Source organism: Manis pentadactyla, chromosome 9, assembly GCF_030020395.1.
Source record: "Manis pentadactyla isolate mManPen7 chromosome 9, mManPen7.hap1, whole genome shotgun sequence".
Classification (NCBI taxonomy): Eukaryota; Metazoa; Chordata; class Mammalia; order Pholidota; family Manidae; genus Manis; species Manis pentadactyla.
The window spans coordinates 11226900-11244816 of NC_080027.1; the positions used below are offsets into that span (position 1 = coordinate 11226900).

The 17917-nt window shown below is 63.8% G+C and overlaps 2 protein-coding genes across 10 annotated transcripts; one reads left to right on the plus strand and one right to left on the minus strand.

The window, feature by feature from the left end:
• PKP3 (plakophilin 3) lies at window positions 1-8998 on the plus strand. Its single transcript, XM_036927183.2, has 14 exons — window positions 1-334; window positions 1721-1916; window positions 3801-3877; window positions 4007-4638; window positions 4722-4845; window positions 5612-5816; window positions 6053-6227; window positions 6633-6750; window positions 6828-6998; window positions 7073-7258; window positions 7741-7894; window positions 8080-8272; window positions 8357-8444; window positions 8620-8998. Exons 1-14 carry the CDS (start codon window positions 254-256, stop codon window positions 8653-8655), a joined length of 2436 nt encoding a protein of 811 aa, XP_036783078.2. The 5' UTR covers window positions 1-253; the 3' UTR covers window positions 8656-8998.
• A 706-nt stretch (window positions 8999-9704) lies between these two features.
• On the minus strand, window positions 9705-17913 carry SIGIRR (single Ig and TIR domain containing). Of its 9 annotated transcripts, none has more exons than XR_005033026.2 (10): window positions 15490-15723; window positions 13631-13795; window positions 12574-12772; window positions 11967-12100; window positions 11722-11862; window positions 11232-11375; window positions 10959-11061; window positions 10746-10896; window positions 10316-10530; window positions 9705-10003 (listed from the first exon to the last, which is right to left on the minus strand). XR_005033026.2 is itself a non-coding variant. In XM_036927194.2 (10 exons), the coding sequence occupies exons 2-10, from the start codon at window positions 13635-13637 to the stop codon at window positions 9840-9842; spliced, it is 1233 nt and encodes a 410-aa protein (XP_036783089.1). In that variant the 5' UTR covers window positions 13638-13795; window positions 17798-17913; the 3' UTR covers window positions 9705-9839. The 9 variants fall into 9 exon arrangements, 8 of the variants coding, with proteins under 8 accessions (XP_036783089.1, XP_036783090.1, XP_036783091.1 ...); XM_036927194.2 differs by lacking the exon at window positions 15490-15723 and adding an exon at window positions 17798-17913 and having other exon boundaries at window positions 10316-10505; XM_036927195.2 differs by lacking the exon at window positions 15490-15723 and adding an exon at window positions 17328-17471 and having other exon boundaries at window positions 10316-10505.
• Between the last annotated feature and the right edge of the window lie 4 nt (window positions 17914-17917).

Below are 17917 nucleotides of genomic sequence, written 5' to 3' on the forward strand. Positions count from 1 at the left end.
GGGGGTTCTAAGCGGGCCCCAGGTGGACCCCAGTGGAGGGCGGGCCCCAGGCCTGTGCCAGACGTGCGCCTCCAGGCGCGCTCAGCGCCGCACGAACTTGTCTCCCAGGATTTTTCCACACAAAACACGTCTCCCAGGGAAGCAACCGGTCTGATGAGCTGGGCATGCAGGCGTTCCCACCCCGCCCTCCTGGTGCCCCCACAGTCCTGTCCTGCAGTGAGAGGCTGCCCCAGACAGATGCACCGGGCTGAGGATGGAGCCCAGGACCCCTCAGCTGGCAGCAATGGACTCCGGGATGCGCCACAGGGCCTGCAGTATCCTGACCGCAAGCAGGGTAGGTCTCCTTCTCCGGCACCCCATCGGGCCTGGAGGCCCCACACCAGATTTCAGCCTGACCTTTCTGGGGGTCTTTCCTTTCCCCCTCACTGCCACAGTGGGTCCCCCACAGGGCTGCCTCCTCCTCAGCTCCAGGCCACTGCCCCCCAGCCACCATCCCCAGGACTGATTGCAGATTAAGGCAAATGTGTTTGTTCAGGGGCCAGGGCCCGGGTGAGGGCCTCCCATGGACAGAGGAAACTGTTAGGGTGGGCCCCACTGTGACTTGGCCAGGGAGGCCCAGGAAGTACATGAGGCCACTAGCTCCCATCTGTCCAGCCCTCCTGGGCTCACCCCGCACCCCCAGTCCACAAGGGGCCTGTCCTCTAGGTCTGGGCCTTTACTCCCCGGCCCTGGCACCAATCCTCCTGGCCCCTGATCCCCTGGGCTTCTGGGTTCTTCCTGCACACCCCAGCTCCTGTCCCTCCAGCCCTGCAGGAAGGCCCCTCTGAATCAACCCTGCCCTACAGAGCCCTGAATCACTGTTGGGAAGGTCTTCCACCCCTACAGCCCAGGGGCAGGAACCCAGGAAGCGTGCCAGGGAGGGCCAAGCCAGCCCTGTGGAGGCCTCTGCAGAGGTGGGGGCCTGGAACTAACTCTCAGGGTATACAGGATAGAGGTCTGGAGAGTCCGGACCCAAAGGTGGCCTCTCTATCCACATGCTTCTGGTGTCTCCGGGCACCAAGGGCCAGGGCAGGGGCTCCATAAGGAACCCCTCCACCCTAAAGCTCCACCCAAGCCCTTTATCCTCAACCCTGCCCCTGCCCCTGGGCTCTCAGTGACTCGATGCCAGCCCTCGTTTGTGCCTCACCCAGTCTCATGGTTGGGCTGCCTGGTCCCTGGGGCTCCCTAGAGCCCCCAGCCCGGCAGAAATCCCTCCCCTTCAGACTGCAGAGGCGGCCGCCGTGGCCCTTTCCTAACACTCAGGACAGCAGAGCCTGGCTAACCACCCCCACACCAAGCCCTGTGGCCTTTACAGGCTGGGAACAAAGCCAGGACCCGATACCCCTGCCTAGTCCCGGCTAGAGTGGAAGGCAGGCCAGGCCAGGACCTGGGCCACACGGCCTGTTCTTCCGCCCAAACTCCACCTTAAGCAGGCAGTGGCCCCTCCCTCCCACCTAGCCCAGGTGTCCCCGCCCAGAGCTGAGCTCGGCTGGGCGGGCGCCGGATCCTAGGCTGGTTCTGGGCGAGGCCAGCGGGGAGGGGACTTTAGGACAGGGCCGCCCAGGACAAGACAGTGAAGACAGCGCAGGCTGGAGGTGGCTGCCTCGGCCCGGCCTGGGGGACCCAGCCCCGCGCGCCTGCCGCCATGCAGGACGGTAACTTCCTGCTGTCGGCCCTGCAGCCTGAGGCCGGTGTGTGCTCCCTGGCACTGCCCTCCGACCTGCAGCTGGACTGCAGGGGCACAGAAGGGCCTGCGGCTGAACGGTGGCGCGCAGCCCGTGTCCAGGAGCAGGTCCGTGCCCGCCTCTTGCAGCTGGGCCAGCAGCCACGGCACAACGGAGCGGCGGAACCCAGCAGGGCCACGGAGGCAGCCAGAGGTAGGGGACAGCAGGGGGTGGGCGCCCGGTGAGCAGGGGTAGCCTGGAGAGGGTGTGGTGGTGGGAGGGCCAGAGGCCACTGTGAGGCTGGCTCTGGGGTTCAACTGCCTGACTCACTGAGGCCTTGCACTGAGTCACCTGCCCCGCCCCACCGGGCCTGGGAGAAGCCATGGGTGGGGCCTCCCACCACCTAGCAGGGACCCCAAGGTTCTTCTCACCGAGCCTGACTAGGCCCCACCTGGCCCATTGGCCGAGCCCCACCATGGGGTCAACGGGCAAATCAGCACACGGCGGTCCCACATCTGTCAGTAAACCCAGAACATGCACACGTCATGCGCCATGTAACACTGGCGCACACGTGGTCTCAGATGCACCCAGACACACACGTCAGTCCCACAGAGACATAGACGCCCAGACTCCAGCGTCCCTGCCCACGCCCCACGCCTCCCTGCCCCGCCCCCAGGGAGGAAGCAGACAAGTGTGAGGAACAGGTCTGGGGAGGCTGGTCAAGACCCACTGGCCTGTCTGGACCAGGGTCTCTCTGTGGAATTGTGGGGAGCCCACCAGAGCGACCCCCCGGTGCCAGGCAGATTCCCCAGCCTAGCAGGAAGCCTGGCCCCCATGTGTGAGTGTGAATGTGAGTGCATGTTAGTGCGTTTGTGTGCACACATGAGTGTTAAAGACCCCACACTTGGCAAGCTCAGGGCATTTGTTCTAGAAGCACCTCTCCTTTGCCTGCTACAGCAACAGGGACCAAGGGAGACAATAAGAAGGACCCCCACCCGGGTGCTGAGACCAGTTGCAGTGGTTCACATGATGAGGAGAGGGCCCTTCCCTAGGACCGGCCTCCGGGGCAGCCTGGATGCCAGGGTCCTCCCTCCCTGGGCCTCAGAGCTGGGCGCCCAGGGGTCACGGGGTGCAGGAGGGACAGAGAGGGGTTAATTGCCACCCTGGTTACCCTGCCAATTAGGGGAGGAGGATAATTTGGGGGTGGGGTGAGGTCCCCAGGCTGAGCCTCACTGGCATCAAAGGGTTAATAGTCCTGCCCAGCAGCCCCATTAACCAGGGCAGGTCTAGGGAATGTGCTGGCAGGGGGAACCCCCAGACCACCCAGCTCCACAGAGGCTGGGGGGGGACCGAGACCACCTTCCCTTGACCTCCACGAGCCCCTCAGCAGCTCTCTGCCCTGGCCCCCAGGGAGGGACAACTCTTCTCCCCAAGGCAAGGCCCACCTGGGCCAGGACAAAGGCTGAGCCCCAAGGCACCCCATCTTGGCATCTCCCAGGCACCCACCCGCCGCAGACCATTCCCACTGCTGTGCCTCATTTTGGCCATCACCCAGCCCTTCTCGGTGTTTTCCAGTTCTTGTTAGGCAGCCATCATCTGTCCTGTCCATCCCTCCATCCTCTGGCTTAGCTCTCTCTACCCACCGGGCTGCCTGTCCCTCCAACCCCCATCCTTCCAACAATCTGAGCAGCCCCACACACCCACCTCTCTGTCCACTTACCAGTCATGGCTGGCATCAGTGCCCTCACTTTCTGTGTGGCTGGATGGGGTGGGTGTGGCTTTGCGGGTGGGACACTATCCTCGGCAAGTGCAGTCACTCCTGTGTGACCACAGTGCAGGATGGGCGCACAGGAGGTCAGTGTGGCTCCCTGGAGTAGGGGGCTGGGTGTTGGGCCCTGGAAGGGACTGAAGAGCACGTTGCCCAGGCAGCCAGGAGGTCAGCTGGGTGAGTCAAGGGGCAGGGGCCATGGGCTGAAGCCTAACCCTAGCCCAAGTCCACCGGCCACCCAGTCCTGGGTCCCAGGATCACAGAGAAGAGACAGGAGGCCAGCGCTGCACCACCTGGCATGGCCAGACCGCCACTGTCCCTGTCTACAGGCTCATCCCGGGGTCAGTACCACACCCTGCAGGCTGGCTTCAGCTCCCGCTCCCAGGGCCTGAGTGGGGACGCGTCGGTGAGTGACACCCTCTGCATCCCCTGGAGAGTCTGGGCTCCACAGTCATATGGGGAGGCTCTGGGGGAGGCTGGGGACGCCAGGCGAGCCCCTGCAGGCCCTCAGCACCCTCCCCTCCCCACCCTACAGACCTTCCGGCCCATCGCCAAGCCTGCCTATAGTCCCACCTCCTGGTCCTCCCGCTCTGCTGTGGACCTGAGCTCCCGTCGGAGGCTGAGCACTGCCCACAACGGGGACGGTGCCTTTGGGGCTGGGGGATTCGGGGGAGCCCAGCCTGCTGCCCCCACGCCTGCCCGACCCTTGTCCTTCCATGAGCGTGGTGGGACGGGGAGCCGGGGCGACTATGACACCTTGTCCCTGCGCTCGCTGAGGCTGGGTGCCGGGGGCCTGGACGACCGCTACAGCGTGGTGTCTGAGCAGCTGGAGCCCCCTGCCACCTCCACCTACAGGGCTTTTGCCTATGAGCGGCAGGCCAGCTCCAGTTCCAACCGTGCCGGGGCCCTGGAGTGGCCGGAGACCACCGAGGGGCCACCCAGCCGGACCATCCGGGCCCCAGCCATGCGCACCCTGCAGCGATTCCAGAGCAGCCACCGCAGCCGGGGCGGATCTGGGGCGGGGCCAGTGGGGATCCTGGAGCCCGTGACCCGAGCACCCTCTGTGCGCAGCCTCAGCCTGAGCCTGGCCGACGCCAGCCACCTGCCCGACATGCGTGGCCTGGACGGCTATGGCAGCCACCGCACTCTGCAGAGGCTCAGCAGTGGGTGAGCTGGGCCTGGCTCAGGGAGAGGCCTCTGCCCCTGGCCTGTCCCTGAGGTCAGCCTGACCCCTGACCCCATCTCTGCAGCTTCGATGACATTGATCTGCCCTCAGCAGTTAAGTACCTCATGGCCTCGGACCCCAACCTGCAGGTGCTGGGAGCAGCCTACATCCAGCACAAGTGCTATAGCGATGTGACGGCCAAGAAGCAGGTAGCCTGCTGCCCTGTGGACACCCCTACTGCCCACCTCCCTGGTGATCCCCAAGCTGACTTGGCACACCCCATCCTGCCCAGAGCCTCCTCAGCAGAGAATGGGTGGGAGGGGAGGATGTGCACACACCTGCACACTTCTGCCCACACCTGTGTACACCTGCCCACCTCTACACACTTCTGCATACACCTGCACACATATATATCATCTGTGCACACCTTCACACATGTGCATACATCTGTACACACCTGCATCATCTGCATAGACCAGCACCATGTATAGATATCTACATATGTTTGCATGTACCTGTATACATTTGCATTCGTTTGCATGTATCTGCTTACATATGTGTGCATCTGCCTGGATCTGCGACACATCACCTTTACAAGTTTTCATACACTTGAGTATATCTACCTACCCTTGTATCATCTGCACACACCTACACACACCTGCAGGTGCACACACAAGCATTAACACCCACATAAACATATAGGTTTGGTCCCAGCCTTTTTATTAATTTTCAATAGAATTACACATGCAAGTATCCGCCCCCCAGTGAAAATGCCCTTCAAGTTATTACAGGACCAAAAGGAGCTGGTATCAAGCACGCCAATAAGGCAGCTAATAACACCTTGCTAAGCCACACCCCCACGGGAAACAGCAGTGATAAAAATTAAGCCATAAACGAAAGTTCGACTTAGCCATATTGTACCGGGTTGGTAAATTTCGTGCCAGCCACTGCGGTCATATGATTAATGACCCACAGGCCCGCAGTCTTCATGCTGTGCCCAGGCTGGTGAAGCTCTTCAACCATGCCAACCAGGAGGTTCAGCGCCACGCCACTGGTGCCATGCGCAACCTCATCTATGACAATGCCGACAACAAGCTGGCCCTGGTGGAGGAGAACGGCATCTTTGAGCTGCTGCGGACGCTGCGTGAGCAGGACGATGAACTTCGCAAAAATGTCACAGGTGGCCCAGCCCCACCAACCTGTTCCATCTTTCCTTGGTCCCCATGGCTGTTCTTATGTCTCTGGAGCCAGCCCCCGGCCCCCAGGCCCACATCCCCAGGGATCCTCTGCTGTGCTGCAGCCCGTGATCCTGCAGGTCACACTCAGTCTGTCCCTGGTGGGGCTCCTGGGTGAGGTGCACATGCTAGGTAGGACCTGGGAGCAGTCGCTGACCACGGCCTCCACCCCACCTGCCAGGGACCCTGTGGAACCTGTCCTCCAGCGACCACCTGAAGGACCGCCTGGCCCGAGACACGCTGGAGCAGCTCACAGACCTGGTGCTGAGCCCCCTCTCTGGGGCAGGAGGGCCACCCCTCATCCAACAGAATGCCTCTGAGGCAGAGATCTTCTACAACGCCACGGGCTTCCTCAGGTACACTGGGCAGTGGTAGTGGCCAGGGGGAGGCTGGGGAAGGGGCGTTAAATCCAAGGCCTGGATAACAAGGTGGAACCAGCCAGCGGGCAGGTGACATGGCCAAACCAAGCAACACTAGAGGCTGGAGGGAAGCAGGCCACCACGTGTGGCCACCCAGTGGAAGTCAGCACTCCAGTGGCTGCAAGCTCAGGCTTCACTAAACCAGAGACTCGGTCTGACATTCATAACCCACCCTGGGCACTTCGAGGAGTGAAGGGCGGGTGGGCGTGCAGAGGGACCAGGGCTAGGAGCAGGACTTGCTGGGGGCGGGGCCCAGTCACAGGGAGGAGGGGACCAGCACTCAGGATCTCAGCCCTTGCGTTTGGGTTCCTGTGGGGGTCTCTGATCTACCTCCACCCCCAGGAACCTCAGCTCAGCCTCCCAGGCCACCCGCCAGAAGATGCGTGAGTGTCACGGGCTGGTGGACGCCCTGGTCACCTACATCAACCATGCCCTGGACGTGGGCAAGTGCGAAGACAAGGTGCGGAGAGGGGGTAAGACAGTTACCAAAGGGGCCTGGGGCTTCCTGGCCTGCTCTGACCATGGTCCGCCCTCCAGAGCGTGGAGAATGCTGTGTGTGTACTGAGAAACCTGTCCTACCGCCTGTACGATGAGATGCCACCGTCAGCCCTGCAGCGGCTGGAGGGCCGGGGCCGAAGAGATGTGGACGGGGCACCACCCGGCGAGGTGGTCGGCTGCTTTACTCCCCAGAGCCGGCGGCTCCGAGAGGTGGGTGACAGCCTGGGTGGGTGGGAGCAGGGGTCACAGCCTGACCCGGGCTGACCTCAGCACTCTCCCGCCAGCTGCCTCTCGCCGCTGACGCACTCACCTTCGCCGAGGTGTCTAAGGACCCCAAGGGCCTAGAGTGGCTGTGGAGCCCCCAGATCGTGGGGCTGTATCACCGGCTGCTGCAGCGCTGTGAGCTCAATCGGCACACAACCGAGGCAGCCGCTGGGGCGCTGCAGAACATCACCGCAGGCGACCGTAGGGTGAGGGCAGCCCTGGGCACCACGGAGCAAGTGCCCCACCTGACAGGACCCACACCTGACCATGTGCTGGGAACAGAGGGTGCCCAGGGGATGGGAGCCTGATCTCCAGTTCACAGCCAGCTGGGGAGGGTCAGGGAACTCATGCAGACACGCGGTGGAGCCAGGAGAGAGGCAGAGAAGGCAGGGCGTGCAACTGAGGTGGTGGCTATGAGCAGGACAGGAGGAACAAGAAGGCGGGCGTCCGAGGGCTGACCAAGAGGGTGAAGTCAGCTTCCTGGACAGGGCAGACCTCCAGGACCCCAGAGGACAGGTTTAAGGGGAGGTGCCTGGGAGGTCTGTGGTGTGCAGGCAGAAGCAAGGATGCCTAGCAGGTAAGAGACAGAGGCCAGCCCTGCCTCAGAATGCCATAAGAACCGAGAGAGGAGGCCCAGCCTGGAATGCTGTGGGCGTCACGCTCTCCCCGGCCCCTCTCCAACCTGCAGTGGGCGGGCGTGCTGAGCCGCCTGGCTCTGGAGCAGGAGCGCATCCTAAACCCACTGCTGGACCGCATCCGGACTGCCGACCACCACCAGCTGCGCTCGCTGACCGGCCTCATCCGAAACTTGTCTCGGAACGCCAGGAACAAGGACGAGATGTGTGAGTCAGGTCCTCCACAGCCCGGGGCCCGCCTGCACACCGCCCAGCTGAGCTCATACCTGGATCCTGCCTGGGCTGGCTTCAGTGAGCCAGAGCCCGGGGAGAGCGGCCCAGCCCCCTGGGGCAGCAGGGGACTGGCGGTGCTGGGAGATGGAGGGTTGAGACTGACCCCAACCTCCCGGCAGCCACCAAGGTAGTGAGCCACCTGATCGAGAAGCTGCCGGGCAGCATAGGTGAGAAGTCTCTTCCAGCCGATGTGCTGGTCAACATCATAGCCGTGCTCAACAACCTGGTGATGGCCAGTCCCATTGCTGCCCGGGACCTACTCTACTTCGATGGGCTCCGAAAGCTGGTCTTCATCAAGAAGAAGCGAGACAGGTGAGCCCCACCCCTGATCCTGGCCCAATGCTCCCTCCCTGCCTTCTGGCCACGCCTGTTACCCTGCTGACCCCTCTTCCCCAGCCCTGACAGTGAGAAGTCGTCCCGGGCAGCCTCCAGCCTCTTGGCCAATCTGTGGCAGTACAACAAGCTGCACCGAGACTTCCGGGCGGTATGTTCCAGCAACCCAGGGCCACGGGTGTGGGACCTGGGCACAGATGTCCGGGGAGGACAATCTGGTGGAGAGGGAGACACAGGAAAGGGGACCAGGAACTTGGGGAGGGCAGGGCTGGGCAGGCAAGCCTGCCCCCTGACTCTGGGCCTTCTCTCCCCAACCCCTGCTGCAGAAGGGCTATCGAAAGGAGGACTTCTTAGGCCCATAGGTGAGGCCTTCCTGGAGGAGGATGTGGACGTGGCCCAGCCTCCGAAGGACGGGCTCAGTTCTGTGCTGCCCACCGGCCAGCCTGGAGGAAAAGGCAGATGGCCCAGGGGCCCCTCACGGAACCTTGTGTTACTTTGAAGGACCAGGGCCACCAGGGAGGGGGAGGGGGCTTGTGGCTGGGGACTTGGCTTCTGCAGGGCAATGGGTGGGGCAGGGCTTCAGGCTGCTCTGGTGCTTGGGGGTGACGGGGTGACCAGGTCACGTGGGCAGAGGTGGGGCTGGCCACGACCAGCAGTGCCTCGGGACGGCCAGCACTGGCAATAAAGTGAATGCAGCAGCTTCAGCGCCCAGTGCTTCCTTGGCTGGGTGATCTGGGAGTCGGACCCAGGGACTCAGAGGCGTCCCTAAGTCACACCTGCCCCCGAGGACTCTCACTCCCTGGGCTCGTGGGCTCTCCAGCTCAGGCAACCAAGTACAGGGAGGGAGTACCCAATGGGGGAGAGCTGGCCGAGAGTGGAGGAGATGGGGCAGTCAGGAGAGGCAGCTTCAGTGCCCAGTGAGGCAGAGACTCATCCTGGGGACCCACATGCAGAGCAGTGATCCTCCTGGGGCACCTGCGGCAAGTGCACCTAGCACCACCTCTCTCTGCCCTGCCCCCCAGGCCTGAGGGTGCCCTGACCAAGGACTCTCATGCATCTGTCTGAAGCTTGGGGTCCAGTAGGCTCTAGGACCCCTCCCCCATTTTGCCAAGAAGGCCACTTGGTGGTGAAGTCCCCACTGATGGTTTTACAACAAAAGGCTTCTGCAAAGCTCAGAGTCAGAATCCCTAAGGGACCCAGATGTGTCTGGGTCAGAGTGGGACTGAGGATAGTCACGCCCCCGCACGGGGAACCTGAGGAGCTGGCTGGGATGGGGGAGGATGGAGACAGCAGGATTGAGTGGATGGCCAGATTTGCTGACCAGGTGGCCGTGGGGATGAAAAAGGTTGGGGTGAGGGGGCCCACCCAGGATGCATCCCCACTCCTGCCCCAGGAGAGACCAAGGCCCAGACAGGATCCAAAATGACTTTATTTTCTGGCACAGGGAGGGGCGCTACTGCACTCACTTTCCCCAGAGTCTCAGGGCCTCCCCTGCAACCCTACCCCACATCCCTGGTGACCCTGCTGCTTGGGCAGGTGATGGGGGCTACACATCATCCTCAGACACCAGGCAGTAGAAGTCCGTGCGGGCACCATAGTTGCGGGACCCAAGGTCTGAGACGTCCATCTCGCTGCCCCGGCCCCCTCCAAGTGAGACCCCACTTGCATGTGGTGGTGCTGATGGCTCCCCAAAGATAGGCCCTCGGACACCTGGGGAGGGGTCCACCATGCCTAAGGCTGGGCTGCCCACAGCCTGATCCAACCGGACCCTCAGCCTGAGGGTCACCCCCTGCTCGCCCCTCTGTAGGGTGGTACATGAGATCCTGGGGGTTCCCAGCCAGGCCTTAGGCCCAAGCGCCTCCAGGAAAGAGAGAGTAGGGAGTGCTGGGGGGTGGGGCCCATCCAGGGGCTGCAGGAGGGAGTCCCCGCCTGGACCCCTTTGTGGGCTCCTCCACCCTGTGCAGCCCCCCGCCACCCCAGATGGAGCTTCTCAAGGTCAGGCGTGAGGCCAGGTGTGCATACCCAGGTCCCCCTCGGGGTCAGGATCCAGCTCCGGGTCCAGGGCCCGACCCTCTGGGGCATGGCCCTGCACAATCAGCATGGGGTCCTTGTCATCCTGCAGCCGCGTCTGGGGGTCGCCCTCCATCGCCCTGTACTGCATCTTCCGTGGCAGCGCCAGCTGGAGCTCCTTCCAAAAGTCGGAGGAAGGCGTCTGGGGGCAGGGTGTGGCAGTCAGCCTGTGTGCACGCAAGGTGGGATGCAAACACCGAAGCCCTTGGCCACCTGGGCCCCAGGAAGCACACCCACCGCGCGTGGTCCCAAGGCTCCGGGGACCTCTAAGGAGGCCCTCATCAGACAGCAGACCACGGAGCCCACCCTCGGGTCCTGTTCCCAAGCCCCCAGTGCAGCAGAGCTCCGTGGAAGCCCCTCTGGGGCCCACGCCCCTCCGCACCACAGAGCCGGGCCTCCAGAGCAGCAGCGTCACCAGGTGGCGGTGCTGGCGCAGCAGGCGGAGCGCTGGGTGCGCGGGGTCGCGCCTCTGGCCCTCGAAGGTGATGAAAATGGGTCTGCGTGTGAGCTCCAGCAGCCGGCACAGGCCCTCCCTGCGGGGCGGCACCGTCAGTCGGGGAGCGGCTGGGTACCCCCAACCCGGCACGGGACCCACCGGAAGCTGTGGCTGCACCAGGCCCGGCCCAGGAAAGCGTCGGACAGCACCACGATGAGGCGCCGGCAGCGACTCAGGTTCACCAGCAGGTCCGCTGAAGGCTCTGCGGAAGGCGGGCGTGGGCGGCTGGCAGGGTGGGGGCGGGGCCTGCGGGGAGGGGCTGCTCCAGGGGCGGGGACAGCGGGGCACAGAGCTCCAGCCCACGGCGGCTGAGGGCCCGGGCGGGCGGCGCGGGGCGGGGCCCGAGGCGGGCAGGGGCGGGGCGCGCTGTACCCGCGCGGGGCAGGAGGTCGCGGTCATCCAGGAGGAGCTTGTAGCCCCGACGCCGCTCCAGCTGCGGCTTCAGAATGAAGTTCACGAACTTCCGGTCCTCGGGGCTGTCGCTGTAGGAGACGAAGGCGTCGTAGAGCTTCCCGTCTGCGGACGGCGGCGGGTCAGGGCGGCCGTTCTCTGGCCAGGGCCCCTGACCCTCTGCCCACGCGCGCTTGGGGCCCACAGCCCCTCCCCCGGGCCGTGCCTCGACCTCTCCCCAGCACACGACTGCACCAGCCCTTAAACTAGCTGCCCGCCCTGCTTCCGCCACCCCTATGCCCCTCAAGGCCTGGAGACACCCCCTTTCCTAACTGCTCACCAGAGCCTCTCCAGGGGCTAACGCCTCGACCCCACCTCCAGAACGCCCCCAATTACTGGGACACGCAGCCCCAGAACTGAGCTACAGAGGCCCCGTACTTGACACCCCCCACCTCCCTCCTGGCCTACGCACCGTTCATCTCCACCTCCCCGTACACGTCTTGGTACCAGAGCAGCACATTGAGTCGACACTTAATGTAGAGCAGCGCCGCGAGAAGCAGGGCCAGCAGGACTAGGAGTGAGGCCAGCACTGTGGCCACGTGGCCCGCCGGGCCTGGGGACAGAGCTGCAGCCTGAACTACCACACCCTTCAGCACCCTCCAAGCTTCAAGGTCCCCAGGCCCCCCTCCTGCCCCCTACCTCAGTGTACCCCCTCACCAGCTCTCCAAAGAGTGAAGGAGAAAGAGCTGACGTTCTGGACAGAGCAAGTGAAAGCCCCGAAGTCCTCAGCACTGGTCAGGTTGACCTCCATGATGCTGGACACAAACACCTCTGACAAATTGGCCTTGACCCTGCAGAGATCAGGCCCGCTCCTCTCACCTGAGGCCCAAGAACATCAGTGGACACCCCAGAACCCCCACTGTGTGGGGCTCACCCAGAGAGGCTGCAGATGTGGGCTTCCTGGGAAGTCTTTGGGCCATAAACTGAAAGAAGTGGCTGGAGCCTGGAGAGGGCATGGGTCTGCTTTGGCCAGTCACCTGAATCCTGGGTCTGGGCCCTGGGGGTCCTCTGATCCTAGTCTCCGCCCAATAGTCAAGGCCTAATTCAGGCTGTCAGACTCTGCTGGCACCCATGGCCTCGGGTGGTCTAGAAGATGAGTGTCTACAGGGCACATCTGTCTCTGTGTTCACCAACCCTCAGACTGTCTCCAGAGTGTCATGCTGCCCAAGTCCAGGCGGTTACAGACCAGGGTGTAGGTCAGAGAGGCCACTGGCCATGGGTATACCCAGGGTGGTCCCTGACCCTGGACACCCCAGGCTCTTACCAGGAGTCCTCATGGTGGTTGTAGTGGCTTCCATTGTCCAGCAGCTGCCCATCTTTCAGCCACTGCACAGAGGGCAGGGGACAGTGGGGCCCAGAGACCACCCAGGCTGTGCAGTTCAGAGCAACCACACTGCCGAGGGCAGGCCCCAGGACCTGGTTTCCGGACGGGGAGAGGAATGTGGGGGCCCTGTCACAGACACCTGCAGAGAGAGGGCTGGGTAGATCCTTGCAATGCACAAGATTCCGGGCTCCCACTGCCCACAGATAGTCTGTGGGCCCGGAAGAACAAAATAGCCAGTGGCGCATGTTGCTTGATGGCCACACCATGTCCATCAATGAATCCCACGGGGGACAGAATCTGGCACTCGGCTCAACCTCCCCTAGCATTAGCTCGTCCTCGGAGAAGATATTGGCATGGGGGGCAGTGGCTAGAGTCATGACTGAGCTGACTCCCCTCAGCCCCCGGGCCCACATGGCTGCTTGTTCACTCAGGACGTAGGCCCGGCCCCCACACTTCCTGCACCTGTTGCTCACTGCTGTGCTGTCCACCCCAGGTGAGGGGCCTGGCTCTCCACCCCTCACCCAGGGGCCTCTACTGGGGTTGCTGCAGCAAGTATGAACACTGGTGGTTTGGGGACTCAGGTGCTGGGTGTGCTAGCACCTCCCACCTGGGACAGGAGTGGTTGCAGGACACTCTAAGCCTCGCCATGGGCAAGCCTCCCACCATCCTGACACCTGAACTTCCTCAACTTTAAATCAGGGTGCTGAACCCTAGCAAGAGGACCACCACCCTCGTGGTAGTGCAGCCTCCAGGCCACCTCTCCCTGCAGCTCCCACCAGCACTCCTTCCTGGTATCCCTGGGCTTTACTGACCCCCCTGAGCCCTAGAGGTCTTGGGCAGGAGAGGGCTCAGGGGCCATCCTAACAGTGGGGTCAGGACCTCAGGTCATGGGGGAGCGGGGGAGTGGAAGCCTTTGAGCCCAGGCTACATCCAGCACGGAGGCAGCCCAAGGGCAGATAAAAGTGGGGCCCATGCTGTCCTTCTCTGACCCATCTACCTGCCATGGTCTGGCTGGGGCCTTCTCTGGGCACGCTGGGCACTGGTTCACCCCTGGCTCCACGGGGCTCCTTGACCGAGCAGACTGGACCCCCAAGGGCTGGGCAGGACTCACTCTCTGTCCTTGTGGCTGGTCAGTCAGGGCACCAGGACGGGGCAGAGGCTGCTGCCATCCCCAGGGAGCAAGTTAAACAAGAACAGGATGAGTTAACATGTAACTTTGGCCACAGACCACACTGTGGCCAGCACAGACCCTGCACCAGCTGCTTCATGGATACTGGTGGGGGAACAGGACGCCTGCACAGCAGCTCTAAACACCTCACACAGCTGGAATGGGCACTGCCCCACACAGCCCAGGGGGCTGGGAGGGGCCTTTGGACTGACCTTCACCTGCCCCAGGGCCACCATGACAGCCCAGGGTGAGCCTGTGGGCAGGTAAACCCTGGCACCCCTCAGGAGGCCTGGAGTTGGCCTCATTCCTCTTGTTCCCTGGGAAAAGGCTGCCTCATGTAAGGGGCTGCAGCAGTACAGGTTGCACTCAGGCAGGCTGGGCCTGGGGGGCATGAGCAACATGGTGAGTACCACGTGGCCTGACTCAGCCATGCTCCCAGCCATGGTTTGGTTCTGGACCCATGTGCCTGAGGCTGAGCCAGGCCTAGGCTGGAGGCGGGCCTCACAGGGCATCCCTCTTTCTAGGTCCCATGCCCTCATTCCCCCACTCATCTGTCATTTCCCAGTCAAGACACTTTTGTTCACCTATCCAGTTCCCCATGGGAGCCCCCATCCCACCCATAGGTGACTCTCCTACACAAGGTCTGGGACCCTCCCAGCATAGATAGGCATCAGCCACACATGTCTTCTGACACAAAAAGCTTCACAGTGACCGGGGCTGAAAGGAGGGGGCCCTGAAGCCCATATTGGAGCCTTTGTTGAGGGCCTCCTGACAGAAGAGCCAGGGGCCCCTCCTCCCGTCACCCAGGTCCATCCAGTTGACCTAGCAAGTATCTATTGAGCAGCTACTCTGCTGCCCCCAGGGGTTGTACTCCCTGCCCCAGGGCCCCGGAGGCTTTGCAGGGACAAGTCTCAGCCTCCCCACCCTTCTGCTGCAAGGACCCAGCCTGGCCTAGCTTCTGCACAGCCAGAAGCCCCAGGTTCAGCTGGGTGTAATTTCCTCAGGAATTGGTGAAGCATCAGGCAGGGGGCTGGTGAGGAGGGTCCTTCCAGGAGCCCTTTGGAGTGGAGGACAGTCCTGGGAAGTTCCGTGAACTAGTCCACTGGGGTGCTGTGGAGGGTGAGGCAGCTCACACCCCTCCCCAGCGAGCCCAAAGGATGTGCCCCAGCCCAGTGGCTCCCGGGCACCTACAGGGGCCCCTGCATCTTCCCAAAATCAGAAGACCAGGTTTCCCTGGAAACGCAGCCTCTCACCCTCCTGGAGGTTAAGGCTAAACTGCACAGTCGGGGGCAGGGGGTCCTCTCTCTGCAGTCTCTGTGTTGCACACCTACCCCTGCACGGCCCCCCAGGCCTCTCCCCATGCACACCTGCACTAAGCTCCCGTCTTGGTCCATGTGCCCACAGGCACACTCCCCACTCTTGTGGCCACACACCCAGCACACAGCACACTTGTGACAGCTCTGGCAGGCTGTGTGGCCACGAGCATCTGCACACACCCCGTACCATGTACCTTGCTCCGCACACCCACCTTGGCTGCCAATAGCACACTCACGGCCCCCATCACCCGCCCCTACACACACATGAGCACATACATGCCTCAGGCCCTGCGGGCCTCCCTCAGCCAGGCCTGACTCCGAGGACAGGACTCAGGTCAGGAAAGGCGTCCGAGGATGTGGACACAGGCTCACCCAGGGCAGCAGGGCCGCTGTGGGAAGGCACGAAGTCACCTGGCTCCGGCTCTTCCCTCCTGGGTGGCTGTCAGTCATTGAGGTCATTGACGTGTGCTTGGGAGGACCTCTCACCCCGTCCACAGCGGTAGAAGCGCTGCCCCGGACACATCGCCAAGCAGTGAGGACCTGGCCTTTGTTTGTGTGGACTTAATCAGAAAGTCCCTGTAGCTTCCTGGCCTTGCAGTCACATCCTCTCCCAAACCTAAACCCCACCCCGGCACCCACCCTCCTCCTGCTGCTGGTGGCTGGTGGTTCTCACCCCGCCTGCCTGCCCAGCTTCTTCCTGTAACTGTGAGTCAAGCGGCTCCTTCCTCTGGGGCCCGCCCCGGCCCACCCAGGCACCAAACTTCCCGCGCAGGCCAGGCCTGGAGGATAGGGGAGGTTGTAGGGGGCCCGGGGCCTAGGGTCCAGGGTGGTGTGTGGGGGTCCTGCACGCACAAGCAGAGGGCCAGCTGTACTGTGTGGTCTGCTGCCTGGACACCTCCAATGAGACCACACTCGTGGTGGGGCGGGGAAGGGTGGGGGTTCTCCATGTTGCTTCCCTGACCCAAGTGAGCAACCCTGATGTGTCTCTGACCTCTGATCTGCTGGGGTGGGGGTGGGGGGTCCTGTGGAAATTGCTGACAATATTGGGGCCACCTCCCAGGAATAGCCCCCAAATGAGGCCCTCTACCACGGGGCTGGGGTATCATGTGAACCATAGCTACAGGCTGGGATGGGAGGGCAGTGCCCCCTTTTCCAGATAAGGAAGCACACAGGAGGCTGCCTGACTCAGTCCAGGTGGGGGGCAGCCATCGTCTCCTTTTGTCACCACTGACACCCTCCACCCAGACTGGCCTGGGACTCAAGGCCCAGCAAAGGTGGCTGGTATTGCTGCCCATAGAAGTTGGGCAAGGGTCCCCTTCATCCTCTGTCTCTGCCCTCGGGGGGGCAGGGGCCCCCAAGTGGAGCATCTGCAACACAGCGCTGGCTTTCCTACATCCTTAATCTGACCCCGTCCACTCTGGTTCAAACCCCGCTGTGGCCCTGGGGACTCTTGAGTGATGGTGCGGTATGGGCTCGGGGTCCCGCAGAACTGGAGGAAGGCCCGATTTCACCCTTCCCCTGAGCCTCCTGGAATCTCACTGGGACTGTTACTAGCTCTTCCCCAAAGGTGCCCCAGCCGCAGGCCAAGGAGGGGACAGTGAGAGCGCCTGATGCACAGGTTAAAGCCACTAGCATCTAAAGTGGCCAGCGTGGGAGCAGCAGGCGGGAAGTCCCACCAGCCCTGGACCTCTCAAAGCCGCTGCCGGACTGTCTGGCTTCCGTGCCCATCTGTGCCTCCACCGAGCAGCCCCGCGTGGACGCCCCTCCCTCGGCCCCAGGCACACTCCCCAAAGTGAACATGAAGACGCACAAGGCCTCAGGCACTCCCGCGAACAGCCCTTTCGAGGCCAAGCCCGCCCCCGGCACCGCCCCGCGCTCTACGCCCGGAGCCTGCCGGCGCCCACAGGCCCCAGCGCTCCTGCCCTCGGGCGGTCTAGAGCTCTGGCTCCCTGGAAGCGCAGTGGGGTTGCTGTCCCCGAGCCTCGGGGTCCCCTACCCCTGACCAGCGCTGCTTCCTGTTACCCCGCCCCGCCAGTCTGTTCTGCTGCCCGTGCCCCATTTTCTGAGCGTTCACCCGCACCTCCCACGCTCCACCTTTCTGGGGGTGGCCCGGACTTAGACCCCGCCAGGTGCGGTGAGCAGGCCGGTTGGAGGCGCGCTCGCGGGGCCGCGGATGGCGAGGCGGGGTGCGCGTGTGGCGCGGCGCGCACCGTGAGCGGGGCGCGGGCGCTGGGACAGGCGCGGCTGCGAGCAGGCCTGGCACGGCTGGGCGGGGACGCGCGGATGGCGGCATCTCCGCCTGGCGACCCGCGCCGCGGCCCCAGCCCGTCCGTCGGTGCGCCCCCGGCGCCCTGGGAGGAGCCAGGCCTGGGACCCGGACTCGGGGCGCTGTGGGTGCCCGCGCGCCCCCGGCTCCTCCTCCTCTCCTGGGCGAAGGTCACAAAGAAGCCACGCCCACGTCGGGCCGAGCGGGAAGAGCGGCCCTTGCCCCCCAAGCCCCACGAGGTCGGGATCCGAGCAAGCCCGGGCCTCCGGGCGACGCGGGCGGCAGGCCCGTCTCCGAGCCTCTCCCTGCAGGACCGCGACCGCCACGGTCGAGGCTCCTCGGGGCAAGGAGCTCCCCGCTCCCCCAAGCCCCAGGCCTGGTCCCGGCCCCCAGGAGCCGGCGACCTCCACTCACCCCCGTGGGTTTGAGCCGCGGCTGCCTTTCGCCTGCTGCCAAGACCTGGGGCCCGCTCGACCGCGGGGGCGGGGCGGCTCACCTGGGCCAGGTGCGCAGCGGCGACAGCCCCGCGGCGGC

Coding starts and splice junctions, on each gene's coding strand:
- SIGIRR (XM_036927194.2), bottom strand. Junction 11,376..11,721: donor CGGGGAGGTGGAGATGAACG/GTGCGTAGGCCA, acceptor CGCCGTCCGCAG/ACGGGAAGCTCTACGACGCC. Junction 10,004..10,315: donor TGACCCCGAGGGGGACCTGG/GTATGCACACCT, acceptor ACCCCTCCCCAG/GTGTCCGAGGGCCTATCTTT.
- PKP3 (XM_036927183.2), top strand. CDS start 254: ATGGAGCCCAGGACCCCTCAGCTGGCAGCAATGGACTCCGGGATGCGC. Junction 3,878..4,006: donor GCCTGAGTGGGGACGCGTCG/GTGAGTGACACC, acceptor CCCACCCTACAG/ACCTTCCGGCCCATCGCCAA. Junction 4,639..4,721: donor CTGCAGAGGCTCAGCAGTGG/GTGAGCTGGGCC, acceptor CCATCTCTGCAG/CTTCGATGACATTGATCTGC.